Here is a 20332-nt window from a genome sequence, read left to right as displayed (position 1 = left end):
TATGCTATTGAATATTGGTGCTTTTAATGAGAATTCGTTTCTCTGAACTACCATTTGGTAATACTTTCTGCACAGGATGAGAATGTGAATTTCATGCCTCCTTATGGCTTCAACCACTCAACCACACAGAGCAGGGTAGGGCAGGGACATCCTCTAGTGGAGTTCAGGGGCTTTTGTGACCTCAGGCTCTATCCTTTTGGTTGAGTCCATCCTCAGGGGTGAGAAACAGAAGGGAAAACAGAAAAGAAAAGAATGAAAAAGCAGAAAAACAAAAAGCAGAGGAGGAGGGTGCAAAAAAAGAAAGAAGAGAAAGATACACTGAAAAGATGTGACTAAATGCTACCAATATAATCATAAGGGCATCAAGTGGCACTAGCCTCCTGGCTTCTCATCTGCCTCTCTAGAGCTATTTGTGGTCAAAAGAATATTGGTGCCATCACTGCTTCATTTTATGACTTCAAACAGGTTTTTTAATATCCTTTGGCCTCTTTTTAAAAGTGAGATGATAACATGTATTTTGTGTTTTTATAAAAATTAAATGATATAGTGCTTATAAAACATTTAGCAGAGTTTCTGTTATATCATAAACACAAAATAAATGGTGATTAGTATTATGATCTCAATACCACATCTTCTAGCCGCAAAAATCACTTTTTAACATTCCCAGTCTAGTGTGTATTGATACTTTTGTGAAATGCAATTGTAACAAAAATGGATTACCATAATAAGTAAAAATATACAGAGACATAAATATAAGCCCTCAATTTTATTCTTAAATTTGATTGACATAAAATATCTATTAAATTGTTATAGAAGTTACTAAGCACTTTTAATTTCTGAATTTGTTTTATCATGAACTAGTAACAGTGTGCAGATGGGCATTGGTCCATGGACCACACTTTGAGTACCACTGCTCTGTGAGGAGCAGATCTATGATGGCTATATATATATTAGGATAAACTTTGGTAAGGGAAAGGCTTGGAAGTTCTTAGAAGTCTATGCTAGGGTTGGGGGTTATGATCCAAGCTGGCAGCTTCCCCCCCCCCCCCGACTAATGCATTCATTTGCACACATGACCCTGATTGTTCCAAACTCTGGAACGTCTTCTCTAAAGGAAATTCTCATCAAAAAGTCCTATGCAGGAGTGGTTTCTTCTGAAGGTGGCAGAGTTATCCAGAAATCTATGAGGTGAGCAGTTAGAGTTGAGAAGTAGCCAAATAGTTTACTAACGTTTGGTAACATAGACTTTGTCAAAAGACGTACTTTTCTCCTCTCTGAACTTCACTGGTATTCCTTCCTTTCTGGTGTTGATTTATATTATCCTTGACCCAAATACCTGTTTTGAGTTAACATCCCAAGGTGATAAAATATCAACAGCGAGAGTCATCCACTCAACAGTGCTTTATACTTTAAGTGAAGTAGCTACTTTGGGGCTTCAGATTCAAATTCAGCTTGTGTATATTTAAGATGTACTATGCTCCACACCATGATGGGTACCTTTGCTCTTTTGAGCCCATTGACACAACAGCTCAGTGAGGTTGTTTTTATCAGTGCCATTTATTAGGAAATCAAGCCTCAGAGAGCTTGAATGACTTTCCCATGGACTATCATTCAAGCTAGGTGTACTGAGTCTAAATACAGTTCTTTTAATCTATAGTGCATGTTTAATTATCTCTCAGAACATCTTGTTTCTTTGGTTGTGTATGTATTATTACAGAGTCCTCATTGGAAAGTGCATAGCCTACATAGTCCTAAACAGTAATGTCCACCACATGCCAGCCTTTCAGGAGAACATCTTTGCTTGTACATCACCTGCTTTTGTAGCATTTGTCTCTAAGAGACACTGAAATTTTCAATGAGGTAATAATTAATTACATTTTCACAAAGAACCCCGCTTAACTGTAAGACAAGCTAAAGAAGATGGTGATTTATTAAATATCCTCAACTTGAGAAAGATTTCTGAATAAAAGATGATAACCGTCAACTTAAGTGAGACTGCAGAAGGATAAGGTCTCAACTGCAGTAGAAAATATTTAAGTAGAATACACTAAAGAATTTCCTGCCATGATTGATTTACAGCTTTGGAGTGGTTTTGAAAGTTCGTGTTCTAAGAAAAGGTGCAGATTTTAGTTTTAGATTTGGTTGAGAATTAATTCTTGGAGGTTGAGGAATTGATCGCACTACAAGTAGATAGGATATGCAATGGTCATGACTCATAATGTTAACGTACCTCCAGAGAAAAGAATGTATAATTCTGCATGTTCTGTTACCTTTATTCATTCATTCAACAAGTATCTGTTGAGTTCCTTCTAAGTACCAGGCACTGTTCTGAGCACTGAGGATATAATGGTGAACATGGCAGAAGAGACCCCCTGTTTCCCCATAAGACATTCTTATGGGAAGACAAAAAACCAAATAGTTGAACAAAGTAATCTTTTAGCAACAAATGTTATTAATAAAATCAAACAGGTAGTTGTAATAGAATATGACAGGTAGTGGGATTACTAATTTTGGTTCTGTGATCAGGGAAGATTCCCTGAAGTCAAGGAGACAGACAAGAGTCAGACTCATGTAGGGTCTCGTAGACAACTGTGGGATGCCAGGGGAGAGTCTTAAGCAGGAGGGTAACATGACTTATTTTAAAAGTCACTCCTTATTTTTCTTCTATGAGGGAAATAGGGGGATTGGGGCAAGGGTAGAAACAAGAAGTGAGTTAGAGAGGTTATTTCAGGCTACCAAAGGTAGGAAGCATCCAGGCAAGAGAGCAGAGTAGCTTGGACTCAGGGGACAGCAGTGGAGTTGGAGAGAGGCAGTTGGATGGCTAGGAATTGGATTGGATTGGGGTTGCAGTGAGAGGAAGGGAAGAATTGAAAGTGACTCCTAGCTTGGCTGATATTCTTTACTGAGGTGGGACAGTCTAGAGGAGGAGGGATTTGGGGGAGAAATCAAAAATTCGATTTTGGCCATGTTAAGTTTGGGATGCCTATTTGCCATCCCAGTTGCCGATCACAAGTAGACAGTTGCATAAACGTGTTTGGAGCTCATTGGTGAGTTGGGGCTGGAGCTGTAGATTTGATAATATAGAGATGAGGTTGATTCCCTGGGCCTGGAGGGAGAATGGCTAGAGGAGAAGACCTAGGCCTGGATGCTGAGGCATTCCCGTGTGTCAAGGAGAAGGAAGGAGATGGAGAAGAAGCAAAGCAGAGAAGCCTAAGAGAAGAAGTTTCTTTCTCCTGAAAGAATAAGCTGGAGTCACACACGCACACGTGCCCCCCACCCCTTGTTGACCCTGCACATCCAGGATCCGGGACTGAGACACGGCACAGGCCCCACTCACTCCACTGGACACAGTCTTGCCTCTTGTTCCAAAATCCGAACCTGCTCTGTGTCCGGTGGTTGCCCCTACTGTGTGGTGCCCTTCGTTCACTTAGTAAACGTCTGTTGAGCAGCCCATCTGTGCTGGCACCGTGGGTGTAACACTGAATGAGAACAGTTCGACACAGTCCCTGCCCTCAGAGAGTTTATAACATAATAATAGGGTCACCAACAAGTGGACAATTACATTGAACAGAAATGGTTGAGGTACAGCTGTTTTTGCTATAGACTGTGAGACTCGGGCAAGTGTAGCTGCTGTTCTAAGCCTTGATTTTCCGTCTGAGAAATGGAACTAAGTTTGAGGAGCTTTCTGATATACCCTGAGGATGTGAATGGATGGATGTGTGAATGAAAACTCCTGTGTAGCCCCTCATGGAACATCTAAAAGGGCAGTGAGTGGGGAGGCCTGGTCAGCCTCTCTGTGTGGCGAGCTCACGTTTGGTGGGTTAGCCCACAGCAAGTCTCCACCTTTTCCTTCAGATGTCTGCTCCTCTCCCCACCCTTCACCATTGCTGTTCTGTCAGCTCTGGGCCTTCTCTTTGGTTCTGCTTGTCCATCCCAAAGCAGAAGAAAGGGCTTATTTTAACAGAGAAGCATCCTTTGATGCTGAACCAAGAAGATTTGACCTTCCTGAGAGGCATCTTTAATGTTTAAATGCTCTGGGGAGGTGGAACAAAGGATTCTGGGAAATTCAAAGTGCCCACACAGTGTTCAGTGTATAATGGCTGAACTTGGTAATAAACTCTCAGCCACTCCCTTGAACCCAGCCTCACCCACTCCTCACGCGCCTCAGAACCTTTCGGGGAGGGTACTGATTGCGGCAGCTTCTCAGAGAAATGCAGAAAGTGTCTCTGAAAAGAACACAGCCATTTGTTCTCTGTCAAGATTCCTCTTTCATACTGTAATTAGAGTGCTGTAGGGGGGTGGAAATGGGGGAGAAGGAGGAATATGAAACGCTCTTACTTCCCCTCGCGGCTTATTCTTCCTGCACCGCAGGGCTTTGAACTCACTGAAATATTGTGACTGAAACACACACTGTTATATGCACAGAGAGGGAGAAAGCGACATGTGTGCCCCTGAGTTTCTGCCTCCATGGTGTCTATGTGCTAAAGTGAGAGGGTACAGCCTGGGGGGGAATTCAACAGAGGAGGGAGATCAGAATTCTGCCTTGTAACCCTGTGCTTCTCCAAGAGTCACGTTGAACTGATTTAGCCTGTATCCCAAGTTTTAAAGAAGAATGAACACATTCTTCAACATAAATTCTGGCAATATTTCTATGTTCACATCTGGAAACGAAGATAGGAATAGTATATACCTAAAAGTGTCGTGCAAATGAATGAAATAATAGAAGTAAAGCAGTTAGAACAATGCCTGTGGCATACAACACATTAAATATGTGTTAAAAATGTGTTTCTATTATTACAACAATTTTTAATCTAGGGAGTTTCATTTTTACAAAGAAAGGTAGTGGTCATTGATTATATTAGACACGCAGTAAAGATGGTTATTTTGACATGCTTGTATATTTTGAAAAGTAGACTTTGGGAAGAATTTTTGCATTTTCTTACTATTTCTTTAGATGAAACTGAGGCACAGTATATACATTAAACTGTTTTTCATTAAAAAAAAAAAAAGAGTCAGTTGATCCTTCAGGACTTTATTTTTCCAATTGGATAAATGGGGGTAAAAGTATGAGGGTCCCTTAGTTTCCTTCCTGAAAAGTTGTAAGGACAAACTTGTGAGAACTCAAAACTTTTCAATGTGTTCTTAGTACCTGCTACTCCATGGTCATCTCTGATGATAGAAGGAAATGATAAAGCTAGTTGGAGTGAAATAGTGCAGCATTCAAGAATGTTTGTGGGGTTTTGTTTTGAATTGTATTTGCAGCAATAGCTAAAACAATTTCTTGATTATATCTTCCTGAAAAATCAGATAACATCTTTCTAGCACCTGCGGGCAGGGGAGGAGAAAGCAGGGTGTGGAAGGAGTCTAGGATGGCTGTTTCAGTCACAGCAGATGATTTTTGAAGCAGCTGGCTGATCTCGTGTGGATAACAGAGAATTGGTGCTATTGGGCCCAATGGTCTTTCATATAAATGTGTCAGGATATCCAGCTGACTTGATACACAGCTGAACTCCTGGTCTGCCCCCCAGAAACTGCTCTTCTCCATCTCAGTTATTTGAACTCCATCCTTCTAGTTGCTCAAGCTAAAAAACCTTGAGGGTCATCTTTGACTCATGTCTCTCTTATATTCCACATTCAATGTGCCAGCAAGTCTTCCTAGCTCTACCTCACAATATACCCGGAATCCCGCTATTTCTCAGTGTCCCCACTCCTCCCACTCTGGCCAAGGCAGTCATGATCTGGAAATAACCTGGGAGGTCTCCTTGCTTCCACCTTTAGCCCTCGTCAGTCTGTTCTCAACAGGGCAATCAGAGACATTCTTTGAAAACTTTAATCAGGTCACATGAGTTCTCTGCTGCAAACCGCCTCCCCCCACCCCATGGTTTCCAGATCACACCAAGTGAAAGTCAGGTTCTTATCCATGGTCTGCCTGGTCTAGCCTCCCACCTCCATGTGGCCTGTTACGCACTCTGACTTCATCTCCTTCATTTTCTATTTATTCCGTCCAGCGCGGCCACACTGGCTCCTTTCAATTCTTCGGAAGCTCCTCCAGGATATTCCTGCCCCACGGCTTTGCCCTGGCTGTTGGCTCTTCTGGAATGCCCTTCCTCAGAAATCTGCATGGCTCACTCTCTCACACTTCTCCTATCATTTCTCAAGTCTTCTCAGTGAGGCCTTTCCCAGCCACTGTACCCCAAACCCCAGACCCTACCCCCATACTTACTATTCCTCTTCATGCTTTGTTTTTCCCTCAGCACTTATCAGTATATAACATACTTTATATGTGTACTTATCTTTATTATTATTGTCTGTCTCCTCTACTGGAATGTAAGCTCCATGAGGCCAAGGATTATTACTTTTACGTTTGCTGCTGTATCCCCATATGCTAAAGCAATGCCAACCATGTAGTAGGCACTCAATAAATTATATTTTGGAAGCAGAATAAGTAGGTAGATAGATAGATAGATAGATAGATAGATAGATAGATAGATAGATAGATAAGGACCTTGATAGTAGTTTGTGTGTATTATGATACATTCTTAGGAATGTCAGCAATACTTAAAATAGGCACTTGGAATACCTATTCTATGCTGGATACTATACTTTGCACTTTCCATCTATTATTTAATTTAATCCTCACAATGCTTTGAGAGAGGTACAGTGTTTATTCCTACTTTACAAACGAGGAAACTGAGACTCAGAGAGGTTAAGAACTTGCCCCAGGTCCCTGACGGAGCCGTGATTTAAACCCAGTTCAGTCACATTTCAGAACTTTTAATCATTATGCTGTAACAGTCTGGATTATACCAACTTCAAGGTTAAAAAGCAAAACAGGAAACATAGCTCCTTCATTATGTCCTTTATGTTAGTTGCCAGGCCTTCCCCTGCATCTGCTCAAACAAATAAATAAACGAGATCTCAATGTCAAGAAGAACAAGGAAAAAAAAAAAAAGACCGAGCAAATTTCCCAAGATCCTAAAAGAATCTGCCTCTTTGAGTTTCCATGACTGAAATATCACGAAGACGTGGAATGGCACTGGCTTTGGAACTTGGAGATCGAAGTGATGGGTCAGGTCAGCCTCCGAGCACCTTGTTAACCTTGGGCCAGCAAGCCCTCTGACCTCTCTGTGCCTTAGTTTCCTTGCATGTAGAAGGCGACACTTGGGGAAGTGGTCTGTGAGGTCCTTCCCACCTGATATTCTGGCCTGTGAGACTCGTGGCCTTTCTTTCATTGCTGTGGGTATAGCGTGGAGGAGTGAGGGTGGGCTATAGTACTCTGTGTAAGGCCATTTATTTACCTTCACTGCTTTAGGGAAGGACTTCTGCTCATTGGAGCCCCTGATCTCTAAGGAGAAGTGACACAGTATGATGCAGTGCCTGAGTTAATGCATCCCTCACCCTCCTCTATCCCCATCCATTCTGCTTATTAGAGTCAACACTGGATGGCATTTAGAGGACCGGGTGCTGTTCTGGCCTTTATTTTTTGACAACCTAAGTCTCCTTAAATCCTTTCTGGAACAAATCAAGGGATAAGGCGTAAATAACTGTAATACAGCTGAACTGTGTGACCTTCAGTAAGGTATTTACCTTCTCTGAGCTGTGTTTGCTCCTCTGAAAAATGGGAGAAAATGGTCCCCAGGCTCCTAAGTACACTGAAAGACTGTTTTACAACCCCCTTCCACCCCACCACACCCATGCCATTCTCCAATGAAATCGAAATGAAAACACTGCCAACACACAATTGCCTATCTGACCTCCCCCAATTTCTTTGTTAGTTTTAGAACAGTTAGGGTCAAAGGGTTTTTTTTTTTTTTTTTTGATGTCTAACCCAAATTCCTCTTTCCTAAAGCAAACATGTTACAGGAAGACTGGCAAGGTTCCACTGGGGCAGTGAAACACTTTGGAAATATGGGCTTTGAAGATTAATAGAAATATGACCACACGGCCATTTGTGAGCTTGGCAGTCTGTCCACATATGCTTCTGCGTGCCAGTGTGAGCATGTGTGCATTTGTGCCAGTGTGTGTGTGATGAAGCGTACAAGTGCGTACAAGAGTGTGGGTAAACAGATCTTTGAGTCACAGGGGCCAGCCCCTCCTGGCGGGCTTTGTCTTCCTTTTGGTTGCCCTGACAACAGCGAGGGCCTCTGCATCCGTAAACAAAGCTCCCTATGTGGACTGAACCAGGAAGAGGGGTCTGGAGCTAGAAGCCAAAACTGGGAGCCATCTAATCCTCCGACAGCGTGTTTCTTGTCACAGCAGACCTACCGGAACATCTTCGCCACTAGGTAAATATAGAGATACCTGTTCAGGTGCCCTGTGATCCTGAGGTAACATAACGTGGGCAGGAATTTCCAATTGGAGCAAGGCTTCAGTGAACCTCACTCCTAATCCCCAACAGTTAGTCATCTCATAATAAATTCTAGCAACGTGAGTGGTCAAAGCCCCTCCCATCACCCTCTGGACCAAAACCAATCAATCACCTTAATTTATCAATATACAGATGAGCCGCTTTGTGAATTATCTATGGCTCCTTTATAGGTTCAGAAGTTCATAAAATATAAATTAATTTTAATATTAACCTAAATGTGACTTGAAAGACAACTCTGCCTCCTCCCCACCACCCGCCCCCCAGTCAAACATGATAAACACACATGGATGTTGTACCTTGTCTGAGATTATCTACATCATTCTTCCACTTTATCTAATTGTGAATAATATGGAACTGGCTATGTATGAATAGTTGATTTGTACAAGTTATGCCTCTCATGTAAACTGCTAAAAAACAAAAGCAGTCACAAATGTAAATTCACTAACTCAGACGTAAGAAGAAAATTGTACGTAACCGTGCAGTATGGGGAGATCAGCCTCCTTCTTCGTTCCGGTAACTGAGGTTTAAAAACCCAAACCTTGCATACACATGAGACAACCAGAATAGAGGCTCAGCTGTGCTCATCTCCACGTCATCATCCTTCCATCTATGTGACAGCTGTGTTTTGAGGGGAACTGCCAGTTCTCCTGCCAGGAAAAAAAAAAGACAGCCAAAAATTATGGATAACAGAATTGGGTAAGAAATATTTGAATGAAATGCAATGGATTTTCCCCCCAGTTTTATTGAGATATAATTGACAGATAACATTGTATTAGTTTAAGTTGTATGAGTTCAATATTTGTATGTATTGTGAAATGATCACCACAGTAGGTTAACATTTGTCACCTCACATAGTTACATTTTTTTTCTTGTGACGAGAACTTTGAAGATCTTCTCTCTCAGCAACTTCAAAATACACAGCACAATATTGTTAACTACTGTCACTATGCTATGCGTTACATCTCCAGAACTTACTTATAACTGGAAGTATGTACCTATTGACCACCTTCACCCATTTCCCCCACCCCCTAACCCCACCCCTGGCAACCATCAAAATGTTGTTTCTATGAGTTCAGTTTTTCTAAAATTCCACAAATAAGTGAGATCATACAGTACTTGGCTTTCTCCGTCTGACATATTTTACTTAGCATAATGCCTTCAAGGTTAATCCATATTGTCCCAAATGATAGGATTTCCATCTTTATTATGGCCAAATAATATTCCATTGTGTGTGTGTGTGTGTGTGTGTATATATATACACACACATATACACACACCCCACATTTTTTTATCCGTTCATCTCTTGATGAGTACTTAGGTTGTTTCCATGTCTTGGCTATTGTAAATAATGCTGCAGTGAACCTGGGGGTATATAATGTCTTTGAGAGAGTAATTTCAATTCCTTTGAATATGTACCCAGAAGTGGGATTGCTAGACCATATCATAATTCTATTTTTAATTTTTTGAGGAACCTTCATACTGTTTTCCATAGTGGCTGCACCAATTTATATTCCCACCAACAGTGCAAAAGGGTTCCCTTTTCTCCACATTCTGACAGTTATCTCTTGTCTTTTTGACAGCTTTTCTAATACATGTGAAGTGATAGCTCACTGTGCTTTTGATTTGCATTTCCCTGATGATTAGTGATGTTGAGCACCTTTTCATGCACCTGTTGGTCATTTGTATGTCTTCTTTGGAAAAATGTCTATTTAGTTCCTCTGCCTATTTTATAATGGTATTTTTTTTTTCTTTTTTTTTTGCTATTGAGTTGTGTGAGTTCTTTATATATTTTGGATATTAACCCCTTATCAGATATATGATTTGCAAATATTTTCTTCCTTTCCATAGGCTGCCTTTTCATTCCATAGGTTGCCATTTCATTGAATTTTTATCATTTTACAATCTCTTACAAGAATCCACTGAGGACTTCCAGACTAAAACAGATTTATTCCTCCTCTGGTTATGAGCAGGGGGGTTTCGTGTCTTTCTAATGGCAACATTGGCTGAAGAGGAAACTGAGACAGAGAGGTTTACTGCCCAGTTTATTAGCAGCAAAGGTTACCTGGGTACCAAGCTCTGCGAATTGACTTGATGGTATTTATGCCACATCACATGGGGATTTATTTTTGTTTTCCTGAGTGCCTAGATGCATCCCAGCTTGAGTTCTGTTACATCTAGGGGTGTGGAAACACTGGATGGAGCAAATGAAAAGGAGCTGACTACCCGTCCTCTTACCTTGAGCCACAGGCTAATGCCAAGTGCTCTTAGGGGACATGAGCACTCTTCTAATGTAAGCCAGATTTTTCTCCTTTTGAACTTCCTGTTGCTTGATCCAAGGAGACTGGATAAATTGAGATATCCATGGGGCCACTCCTTGAGGCACCTTTCATTAAGGAGTTTGGCAGTGGTCATCTAGATGGCTAAGTAAGGGAACGGCCATATGTTTCTTGGGGTTTTTTTTGTTTTTTTTTTTTTTATGAGTTTCTCTTTTTTCTTTTTAAACTTTTGGGTTTGTTTGTTTGTTTGTTTGTTTATTTATTTATTTATTTATTTATTTATGGCTGTGTTGGGTCTTCGTTTCTGTGCGAGGGCTTTCTCTAGTTGTGGCAAGCGGGGGCCGCTCTTCATCGCGGTGCGCGGGCCTCTCACTATCGCGGCCTCTCTTGTTGCGGAGCACAGGCTCCAGACGCGCAGGCTCAGTAGTTGTGGCTCACGGGCCCAGTTGCTCCGCGGCATGTGGGATCTTCCCAGACCAGGGCTCGAACCCGTGCCCCCTGCATTGGCAGGCAGATTCTCAACCACTGCGCCACCAGGGAAGCCCCCGGCCATATGTTTTATCTTTGCAAAAGCATCATCATCTGAATAACCCCAGGATAATCCTCTGTGAAGAGGAGAGAGTACTCAGGTCCTCAGGGAAGAGAGGGACCAGTGGGAGGAGCACATTTCCCTTTCTTCTGTCTGGCTGCATATATACTCACGAGACTGGCAGACATGTTGAATCTAAGGTTAGAATAACCACTTATTTTGGGCAGGTAATAGAGCTGAATCCTGTTTGTCCCTGTGTTCTCCAGAATGCAATATGTTTATAAATAAATGGTGACTGTGATATAGACACAGAATCAAGCAGCACATCACTAGCTTGACAAATGCTACAAATTTGATACTAGGTCCTTATTAACCCAACACAGAGCAATGGATTTTTATGCTGCTCTCTCAATTAAAAAGATAGTCCTTTTAGAAAAAAACACAAAACTCTGTTTTTACGTCCTTACTTTCCTCAACCTTTGGCTGAAAAATAAATCCCTCTTGTGGATTTTAAATGTTGACTGCTACATAACATGGAAGACAGCTCAGGCCTCATAGAAACAGCACTTAATCTGGAATCAAAAGGCATTCATTTGAATTCTGGCTCTGCCTCCTGATAATTTGGTCATTTGGGGGAAGTAACCTTTCTGAATCTCCCAGGGTTTTTGCAAATCTAAATGAAATAATTTACATGAAAGTGATTTAGAAAATAAAAATTTGGCAAATGTGGCTTAAAAAGCTTAATATTTTATTTGTAATCTATGGAATCTATTATAATACTAGGCTGTGGATTAAACTTCATTGGTCCTTGATAGAATGTGATATGATTCAGCCTCTACTTGGCCTCATGGAACCTTCAGATTAGTCAGAGAGAAGCCATGGGCACAAACACTGTGATGGCAAGGGAGGGGGTTAAGAAGTGTCATGAAAGACACTGGTGCCAGACTTTCTGCCCTAGGCTCCCAACTGAAAAACAAAACAAAGCAAAACAAAACACAGAAGGCCACGTGCTATAGACAGTATGCTATGATCCAATTTTTGTAAATATAAATAAATAAATAAGAGCAAAGATAAAAAAAACGAAAAACACAGAAGGCCAAATGATAAACATAGTACAGAAGAACCCCAAACATAGCCCTTCTTCCCCCCACTGACATGCGGGAGCTGCTTAGGAAGTAGACCCGTTGGTGCATACTCTTCTCTTTATTTCTTTTAGCCAAGAGGCTTCTTAAAAAGACCAAGCCAGATTTGTTGGGCTCTGGGCCTGTAAGATGCCAGGTGGGAGGGTGGGAGGAAATGGGGGCCTGCAGTGGCAGAGGAGAGCAGGGAAGCCAGCTGGTGAGACTGGAGCCAGGAAACTTCCAAATATACAGGGAGGTTAGGCTGCGGTGTCTTGGGCTATCCCACTGGAAATCGAGCCACGCGGTCATCCTGGGGGTCAGATAGAGGTGCCACACTGCATACTTCATAGCCGAATGCTACAGAGATTTTAGTGGAGCCAAACAAAGAAAAATGGTGGTGGCAGTGTCCAGGAGTTACCTGGCAACTGCTAAATTCCCGCTAGTTCACCTGGCTCCATTTGGGTCAGTGCAGAGATGCTGTGCCCCTTCATTTAAGCCTTTGGGAATCGGGTCAGAGCTATCAGTGTGCTCCTCAAGTCAGCCTGGGTATCTTTAATAAAAAAATCTATTGAATAAGTACTATACGCCAGACCTAGTCTAGTCCTGGAAGATGCAAAGTTGAGTAAGACAAAATGTTTTCAAAAAGGTCACTTAGAGGGAGAGAGACAGTCACATGTACAACTCACCATAATAGAGGTCTGGCTGTAACATGAGCTGTGAAGAGATAGAGGGAAGGTAGAAAGGAGGCCAGAAGACTGGGGGCAAGGGAGATGGGGAGGGGAAAGCTAAACATTAGAGGTGACATTTCAACCTGGCCTTGAAGAAGGATTTTAACAGACTCAGGCAGGTAAGAAGGGATTCTGGGCAGTGTGAATTAAACCTTGAGATCCCTCACTGCTTTTTCAGGAAGTGCGCTGTGTTTCGAGCATGGCCGTGGTGGGCTGCAAGTAGGCAAGAGATAGATCGGATTGATGGGAGGTGAGGTTTGAATGAAAGGTTCAGATCCAGCTGTGAAGGCCTTTGAAGAGTCTGTTAGGTGTTTAGCAGCTGGTGGAGGAGACTGTGGAGGAGGGGAGGATAGAGTAGGGAGAAGAAGGAATTTAGAAGATCTGAGGGTCGTGGTTCCTCTTAGTGGCCGGCCACTTAACTCCCCTTAGATTCAGTTTTTGGGTTTTTTTTTTTTTTTAATTTTTTAATTTAATTTTATCTATTTTTTATATAGCAGGTTCTTATTAGTTATCTATTTTATACATATTAGTGTGTATATGTCAATCCCAACCTCCCAATTCATCCCACCACCGAGATTCAGTTTTCTGAGCTGGAAAATGGAGATGTTGGTAATAATGCAGATGCTAAAAGATTATTGTGTTCCCCTGCTCATAGCTTGCTTAAATTCTCCTTGTTCAATGTCTTGCTCAAAACGTTGCCTCCTGCAAAACCCTCTTGGATTTCCCTAGAGCGTAGTTGGAAAATGAAGACACATACATATGAAAAGATAAAGAAAGCAGCATATAAATATGCCACTGGGCCGGCCGATATGTGGGGAGCCTGGGCTCTTAGAGCAGACAGGCCTGGGTTCCAAACCTGGCTCCATCTCTTACCTGAACCTGAGCAAGTTGTTTAACTTTTAAATCGAGGCTGAAAATACATGTTCTACCTTCTTCTCATTTTGGTTGTAAAGATTAAATGCACAAAATGGATGAAGGTGCTTGGAAATTAGAAAGTGCTCCATAAATGTCACTCACTGTGGTTATTATTTTCAGTTTGGAAGTGGTAAAATCCAGTGCATGTTTTAGAAAGATAACTGGAATAACTGTGAAATAGATGAAATGAAGGGAAGAGAGACAGGTGGTTGAGAGACCAAGTAGGTGCTATTGCAGTTGTCCAGGCAGGAAAGGGTGAGGTTCTGGACCAAGAGGCAGTAAGGATGAAGAGGGAGGGTGGATCCAAGTGCCATTCTGAAGATAGAACCAACAGACCAATGGCATTGATCAGGCAGGAAGGATAGAAAGAAGACAAAGAACCAAAGGTAAGAACTTTGGTAGATGGTGACGCCATGAACCAAGCTAGCTCTTTGTTACTTTCTAATTGCTGAAATCCAGAAGGGCAGGTGAAAAAAGGAGGTGTCCCAGGGCTTAAGTTCTGTTACCTGACTCTCGCTGGCCCTGCTCAACTCTTCCTTCCCCCACAGCAGCCTTGGGAGAACCCACTGAGCTTGAAACCAAGCCCAGGAGAATTTCTCCTGCCCGTGTGCCTTGTCCCCATGCCCTTAGCCTGATTGTGACCATTGTAAGGTGTCTGTGCCTGAGGAATACATCTCTGTCTTGGAAGGAGGGGCCGTATGAGACCCAAAGCTGTATCCCTCTGCCTCACGGTAGACTGGCACCTCTCCTTTCCCTGCACCGGGGCTGGGGCACGGCCCTTAGCCCCTGGCTCATTTTCTCCTCCCTGGACGTGAGGGAGTAGGTGGCAGGACCCGCAGTGGGTACTAGACTCTCTTATCTTCAGGCTGCTGCTCTTTATTGCCGGGGAACACCTTGAATAAGTGGAGCAGCTTCCAGGGCAGTAGGAGAGTGCGTGAGCCGTGGCTGGGAGGCACTACGCTAGCAAGGGGTGTTCTGGCTGGAAGGGTGTTTGGTGATGAGACGGGCATTGGTGCAGAGGTGGTATCTGGAGGGGCCTGTTAGCAAATGAATATTTCTTGATCCCCATTTGCTCACTCGTTGAATCTGATCATCTTCCTCTCTGCCAGGGAACCCTCATTCCTCTTCTGTCTTCTTTTTCCAATGGAGCTTTCATTTTTCATTTTGTTTTTTTTAATCCTCTTGTGCCATAGAGTGGCTCTGGTCCCCTGTGCCTGTTAGTGGGCTCTGTCTTATCTCTGATCCTCATGCTGGCTTTTTCCATCTGTCTCATTTTACCCTCCACACCACCCCATCTTCCTACTGTCTTTCTACTGGAGCCACGTGCCCTGCCTGTGTCCTTACCTTTCTTGTTTAATCTTGACCAGCCATCTTCAAACAGCATTTCAGCCCTTCTAGGCCTCAGTGTCGTGGTCTTCCGTGGCAGCCCATACTGAGCGCCGCAGGGTACAGACCACCAGAGGAAGCACAGCATAATGGGTAGAGTTCAGGTCCCAGCAAGTTACTTCCCTCCCCTAAACCTTGATTTCCCCATCTATTAAATAGGAATTTTAATAGTGCTTACTTCATAGGGTGATTGTGAGGATTAAATGAGTTAATGGGTATGAAAAACTTCATATGGGCTGGCACTTAATCATCAGTCAATGTACATTAGTCACTGTTGTTATTAAGAGCAGAAAGGGTAGCTGGGCCCCTCAGAGGGTGAAGGGCTTCCGTTGTAGCCGGAGAGACATAACATAGCATTCTGGAACCTAGCTGGTCACATTACTAAGTCAATACCTTTCAAAATAGAGCAAGCAGAGAGCATTAGTGCTGACTGGAATGAAACTGATCTGCGAAGGCTTCCTGCAGGAGGCTGAAAGAAGTGCATTTCTGTGCAACATTTTAAGGAGATCCCCGTTGCAGCCTGGGACAAAGGAAATGGGGTATACACAGTGCCTGTTCAAACACTCTCTCTCTCCTGCTTGTTTCACCCTTTCTTTTAGTCATGGCACTGCCCAAACCTAGTGAATCTTATCTGCCTTGTCCACAGGGAATTTGCCAAAGAGAGAGAGAGAGTGGAGAACCGGAGAGCTTTCATGAAACTGCGGCGCCAGCAGCAGATCGAGCGTGAGCTGAATGGGTACCGCGCCTGGATAGACAAAGCAGGTAAGGCCTGGGGGCTGGAGGAGGTTGGTGATGGGCTGCCCAGACATCAGGGACCTGCCCCAGTTCCCACTCCCAATACTTCCATTCAAAGGGGCAGCCTAGACCAGAGCAGAGAGAAGCTCGAGATGACTTGTTGGCTTTTTGGATTCCCCGCTGGTCCCTTTTTCTCCCTCTGGAGTCTGTCCCTGTCTTCAGCCAAACGCCTTTCACGAGGCAGGCATTTTAGCAAGGTGAACTGAGTAAAAGGTAACATAACCCAATGCTAGAGCTGAGTTTGGGCTGATGACATTCTATACTACTACTGTTACTACTACTAATAACAGTCTGTTCATTCCACAAATATTTATTGAGAGCTTACTTTGTGCCAAGTCCTGTTCTAGGCACTTAGGATACAGCAATGAGCCAGAGCTCTACTCTTTTTTTTTTTTTTGACCATGCCACGCGGCTTTCAGGATCTTAGTTCCCCAACCGGGGATTGAACCCGGGCCCCCCCACCCCCTGCAGTGAAAGTGCTGAGTCCTAACCACTGGACTGCCGGAGCATTCCCCCAGAGCTCTACTCTTGTGGAGCTCATTACCCTGTAGCTGGGGAAGGCAGCGATGAACAAAATAATAACTTTTGATAAGGTGATAAGTACAGTGAAAACAGATCAAGGTAGGGTTAGGGGTTTAGGGTAGGTTGCAGTCTTAAATAGAGGGTCAGGGTAGACCTGTGTGAGGACAGATTCTAAAGAGATGAGGGCGTGAGCCACAGGGAGCTCTGAGGGAAGAATACCCCAGTGCCCCGGCTCTAATGTGGGAGGGGCCAGGAGCCCTCCAGGAATAGCAGGAGGTGTGAGCAGGGGAAGGTGTCAGGAGTAAGGATGAGGGCAGCTGTGGTGGGAGCCGAGGCAGTAGATTGTGTATGACCTTTACGGGCCATTGTAAAGTTTGGGGCTTTCCGACGAGTAAGGCAAGAACCACGGGAGGGTCTTGAGCAGAGAAGGGACATGCTCTGTTTGAGATTTTGAAGGAGACTTGGTTGCTGCACTGAGAACAGACAGTAGGAAGACAAGGCCAGAAGCAGGGAGACTGATTGTGAGGCTACTGCAGTGAGGCAGCTAATAACGATGGTGAGAACTGGCTTTCCCTGCTCCCTGCACTGTCGCCGGCTCCTCACTCTGGTGGCTCAGCCTCGGGAAAAATTCTTGCCCAGCCTTGAGGATAGGTCCAGATTGATCCCGATTTCATTAATCCACGGAGCCCCCAGAGGCAAGTTTGACTGTGGCTCTGCTGCTTATGAGGGGCATCGATCACCCCCCATCTGTCAGTAAAAAGGATGTATTTGATTTCCTTATTATTTTAAAGGTTGCGTTGCATTGGTGTTGTATATCTTCCTGAGCAAAAGAGTAAAAATTTTTTTAATTAAAAAAAAAAATACACATGATAGTCAGCATCTTTGCTCTATTCCTGGTAGAAAGCAGAGAACAAAGAGGTCTCTCAGGAAAAATTTGGAATAGGATTGGATACTTAGATGCCTGACCCTTATTCTTCTCTAAGCTTTGGAATGATGCTATGACTCTTATTCAGATCACAGCACACAAAAGCTCTCTCAGTTCAGGAGTCAACCTTTGATTATCTTTCAGGGGTGAGAGGGCACGTGTGATGGAAAGTGCCATGTCAAAGCCAGATAAAAGCCACCTGTCATTTGGGACTATCTGCATTCCTTTGCTGCTTCTGGAAGCAAGAGCCATGGGGGTGGTGACTGTTACTTCCATTTTGCCCTTTCTCCTCTGAGGCTCTTGTGTGGAGGTGAATGTGGATCTCCCCTCCCTCTTCCCGGAACAGTATCTCAGCAGATTTGCCTCCAGGCCAGGCCGGCAGCTTGAAGTTCCCAACTGCCCTTGGCTTCCTGGGCAGGGGAGCCATCTGACAGACCACCCTAGCGAGCAGGCTGGCAGCAGAGCTGGAAGACAGCCCTCCCTGCCCTTCCCACGGCCCTGCTCAGGGTCAGGCAGCCCCGGATGCTGCTCTTTGCAGTGGCTCTGCTTTTCAATCGCATGCAGAATCCCAAGGCACCACTTTCTTCCAGTTGGCAAAGCCGGCAATCTTCTCCTTCTAAGAAAAAAAAGACGCACTGCGACGTCAAATTGTGCTTCCTGGCCCTTCCCTTTACAAGTGGAGCGTGAGTGATTCAGAGACATATGGGTTACATTTGCCTGGAAAGACATGCTCAAGTTCGAAAGCGAACTTGGCAAAAGGCATGGGGGGGGGATGGGAGGGCCGTTCCAGCCCATCCAGAGCCCTGGAGCGCTTCCCAGAGGTACTCAGCAGCACCATACACCCTCCGTCTGCCTTGGGGGTCCTCAGATCTGCTGATCCCAAAGCCCCGACACTGCACAGAGCGAAAAAGACTCTCTGGCTGAGGTCATTCATGTTGCTATGAGGTATTTTAACAAGTACCTAATTTGAAAAGGATGCCCTCCAAAAGCAAGTGCTATTAATGACTTTAAAACCCTCTTTGTCCTCATCAAGGAGCATCCCACCAATAACATTTAACCTGTTAACTTAGTTTTGCCAGAGGACTGTACTTAAAAAAGAAAGCTAAATGTTATGACTTTATAATGGCCATCCTGCATGGTACCCTCCGAGCCTCAAAATATTCCCCTCCCTGGGAAATACATTATATACTCTCAGTTTTATATGCAGGTGGAATTATGGTAATAACTTTACCCCCTTATGCCTGTCCTTTTACTTGTTAGAAGTGCTTAAATTAAAGCATTGCTTCATAGACCCTGCTGCAAGCTTTTCCCCAGCAGCTGGGATCTTAGGGAATGATTGCTGGGGCCTCCAGCTCCCTCACCTGTGGCTGAGACAGGGACGGGGATCAGAACTCATCCACGCCACTCCCAATAGTTGGGCTCAGAATCCCAGCAGACATGGGACGGAAGGGCTGTTTTGTTGGTAAGTGTGGAGGGATGTCAGTGAGGCACGTTCTAATAAGTCTCAGCAGAAAATAGTATCCTGCCCATGATGACACCGCTGTGGAGTAGAGGCTGCTCCCGGGGAGGCCAAGAGGGGCATCCAGGGGACTAAGTGGTTGTTTTCCAAATGCCAACAACCAAATACATCGTCCCAATGCCAACCAGGCCTTCCACTCCCTGACACCAGTTGGGGCGTCCAACAATTCAATTCAATTCTGACGCGAAGTTAGTGCAGACGCCACAGGTGAAAGGCTCGATCCCACAAGCCTGCCTCTACTTTACACACCGGCCACAGTGGGGTCCCCAGGTGACCTGCGCCTCTTCCTGGCTGACTAAAACTTCAGAGGGCTCCAGATTTGATAATTAGTTAGAATGACTTACAGAACTCAGGAAAAACTACCACCAGTTTATTATGAAGGATACAAGTCAGTAACAGCCAAATGGAAGGGATACACAGGGTAAGGTATGAGGGTGGGGTTTGGGGGGCGTGCAGATCCTATGTGCCCTCTCCAGGCACGTAACCCTCCCAGTACCCTGATGTGCTCACCAACCCATAAGTAACCTGGGCCCCGTCGTGTAGGGTTTTTAATGGAGGTTTTATGTAGACATGATTGATTAAATCATTGACCACTGGTGATTGAATAGTCTCAAGACCCTCTCCTCTCCTGCGAGGTGGGAGGGGGATGAGACTGAAAGTTACAACCTTCTAATCATGTGGTTGGTGTTTTGGGGGGACCAGCCCCCATCCTTACACTAACTAGGCCTCTCCCACAGTGAGTCATCTCATTAGCGTACAGAAGACAGTAAATTCCGAGGGTTTTGGAAGCTCTGTGCCAGGAAGGTGGACAGAAACAAAATATTTATATTTTATTATATCACAGGGACAAATTCATGATGGTCCCAAGCCTCTTCAGCTCAAGCTCTGCTCAACTAGGCAGGATGGAAGTGGTGGCGGGGAGAGGAAACAAGCCCGTAAGCCCTGCTCCTCTCTTTGAGGTGGCCGTGAGTGTCTTCCTCTGCCCCTTCCTTAAAGAAGTAGGCTAGAACCCAAAACATGGTCTCACCTTCAGAATGAAGGGGTAGGTGTTATGACCTAGGGGCTGGAGACAAGCAAAACTAAGGGAGCGCCTGCTGCTAGAAAAGGTTTAAGGAACCTGGATAAAAGAAAAAACAGAAATGGAAATTTGTCATTCTTATCAATTTAGGGGATTTTAGTTAAAAAGATCAGCTTTCGCTCTCAGGGCTATTCTCCTAAACAGTGTATCAGAGACAGAGCTGAATCTTA

General features: G+C 44.1%; 1 protein-coding gene across 1 annotated transcript in view; it reads left to right on the top strand.

Annotated features, from left to right (window-relative positions):
- The window catches only part of CACNA1E (calcium voltage-gated channel subunit alpha1 E), a 560326-nt gene that overhangs the window by 448524 nt on the left and 91470 nt on the right, over positions 1–20332 (top strand). Inside the window, exon 12 of the mRNA XM_082473793.1 lies at positions 15970–16085. Within this exon, the coding sequence (XP_082329919.1) occupies positions 15970–16085 (116 nt within the window). The remainder of the gene's footprint in view (positions 1–15969; positions 16086–20332) is intronic.

The sequence above is a fragment of the Balaenoptera physalus genome (assembly GCF_965194825.1).
Source record: "Balaenoptera physalus genome assembly, chromosome: 1".
NCBI lineage: Eukaryota > Metazoa > Chordata > Mammalia > Artiodactyla > Balaenopteridae > Balaenoptera > Balaenoptera physalus.
The sequence above is the reverse complement of the archived record's forward strand: the minus strand, read 5'-3'. Positions and strand labels throughout refer to the sequence as shown.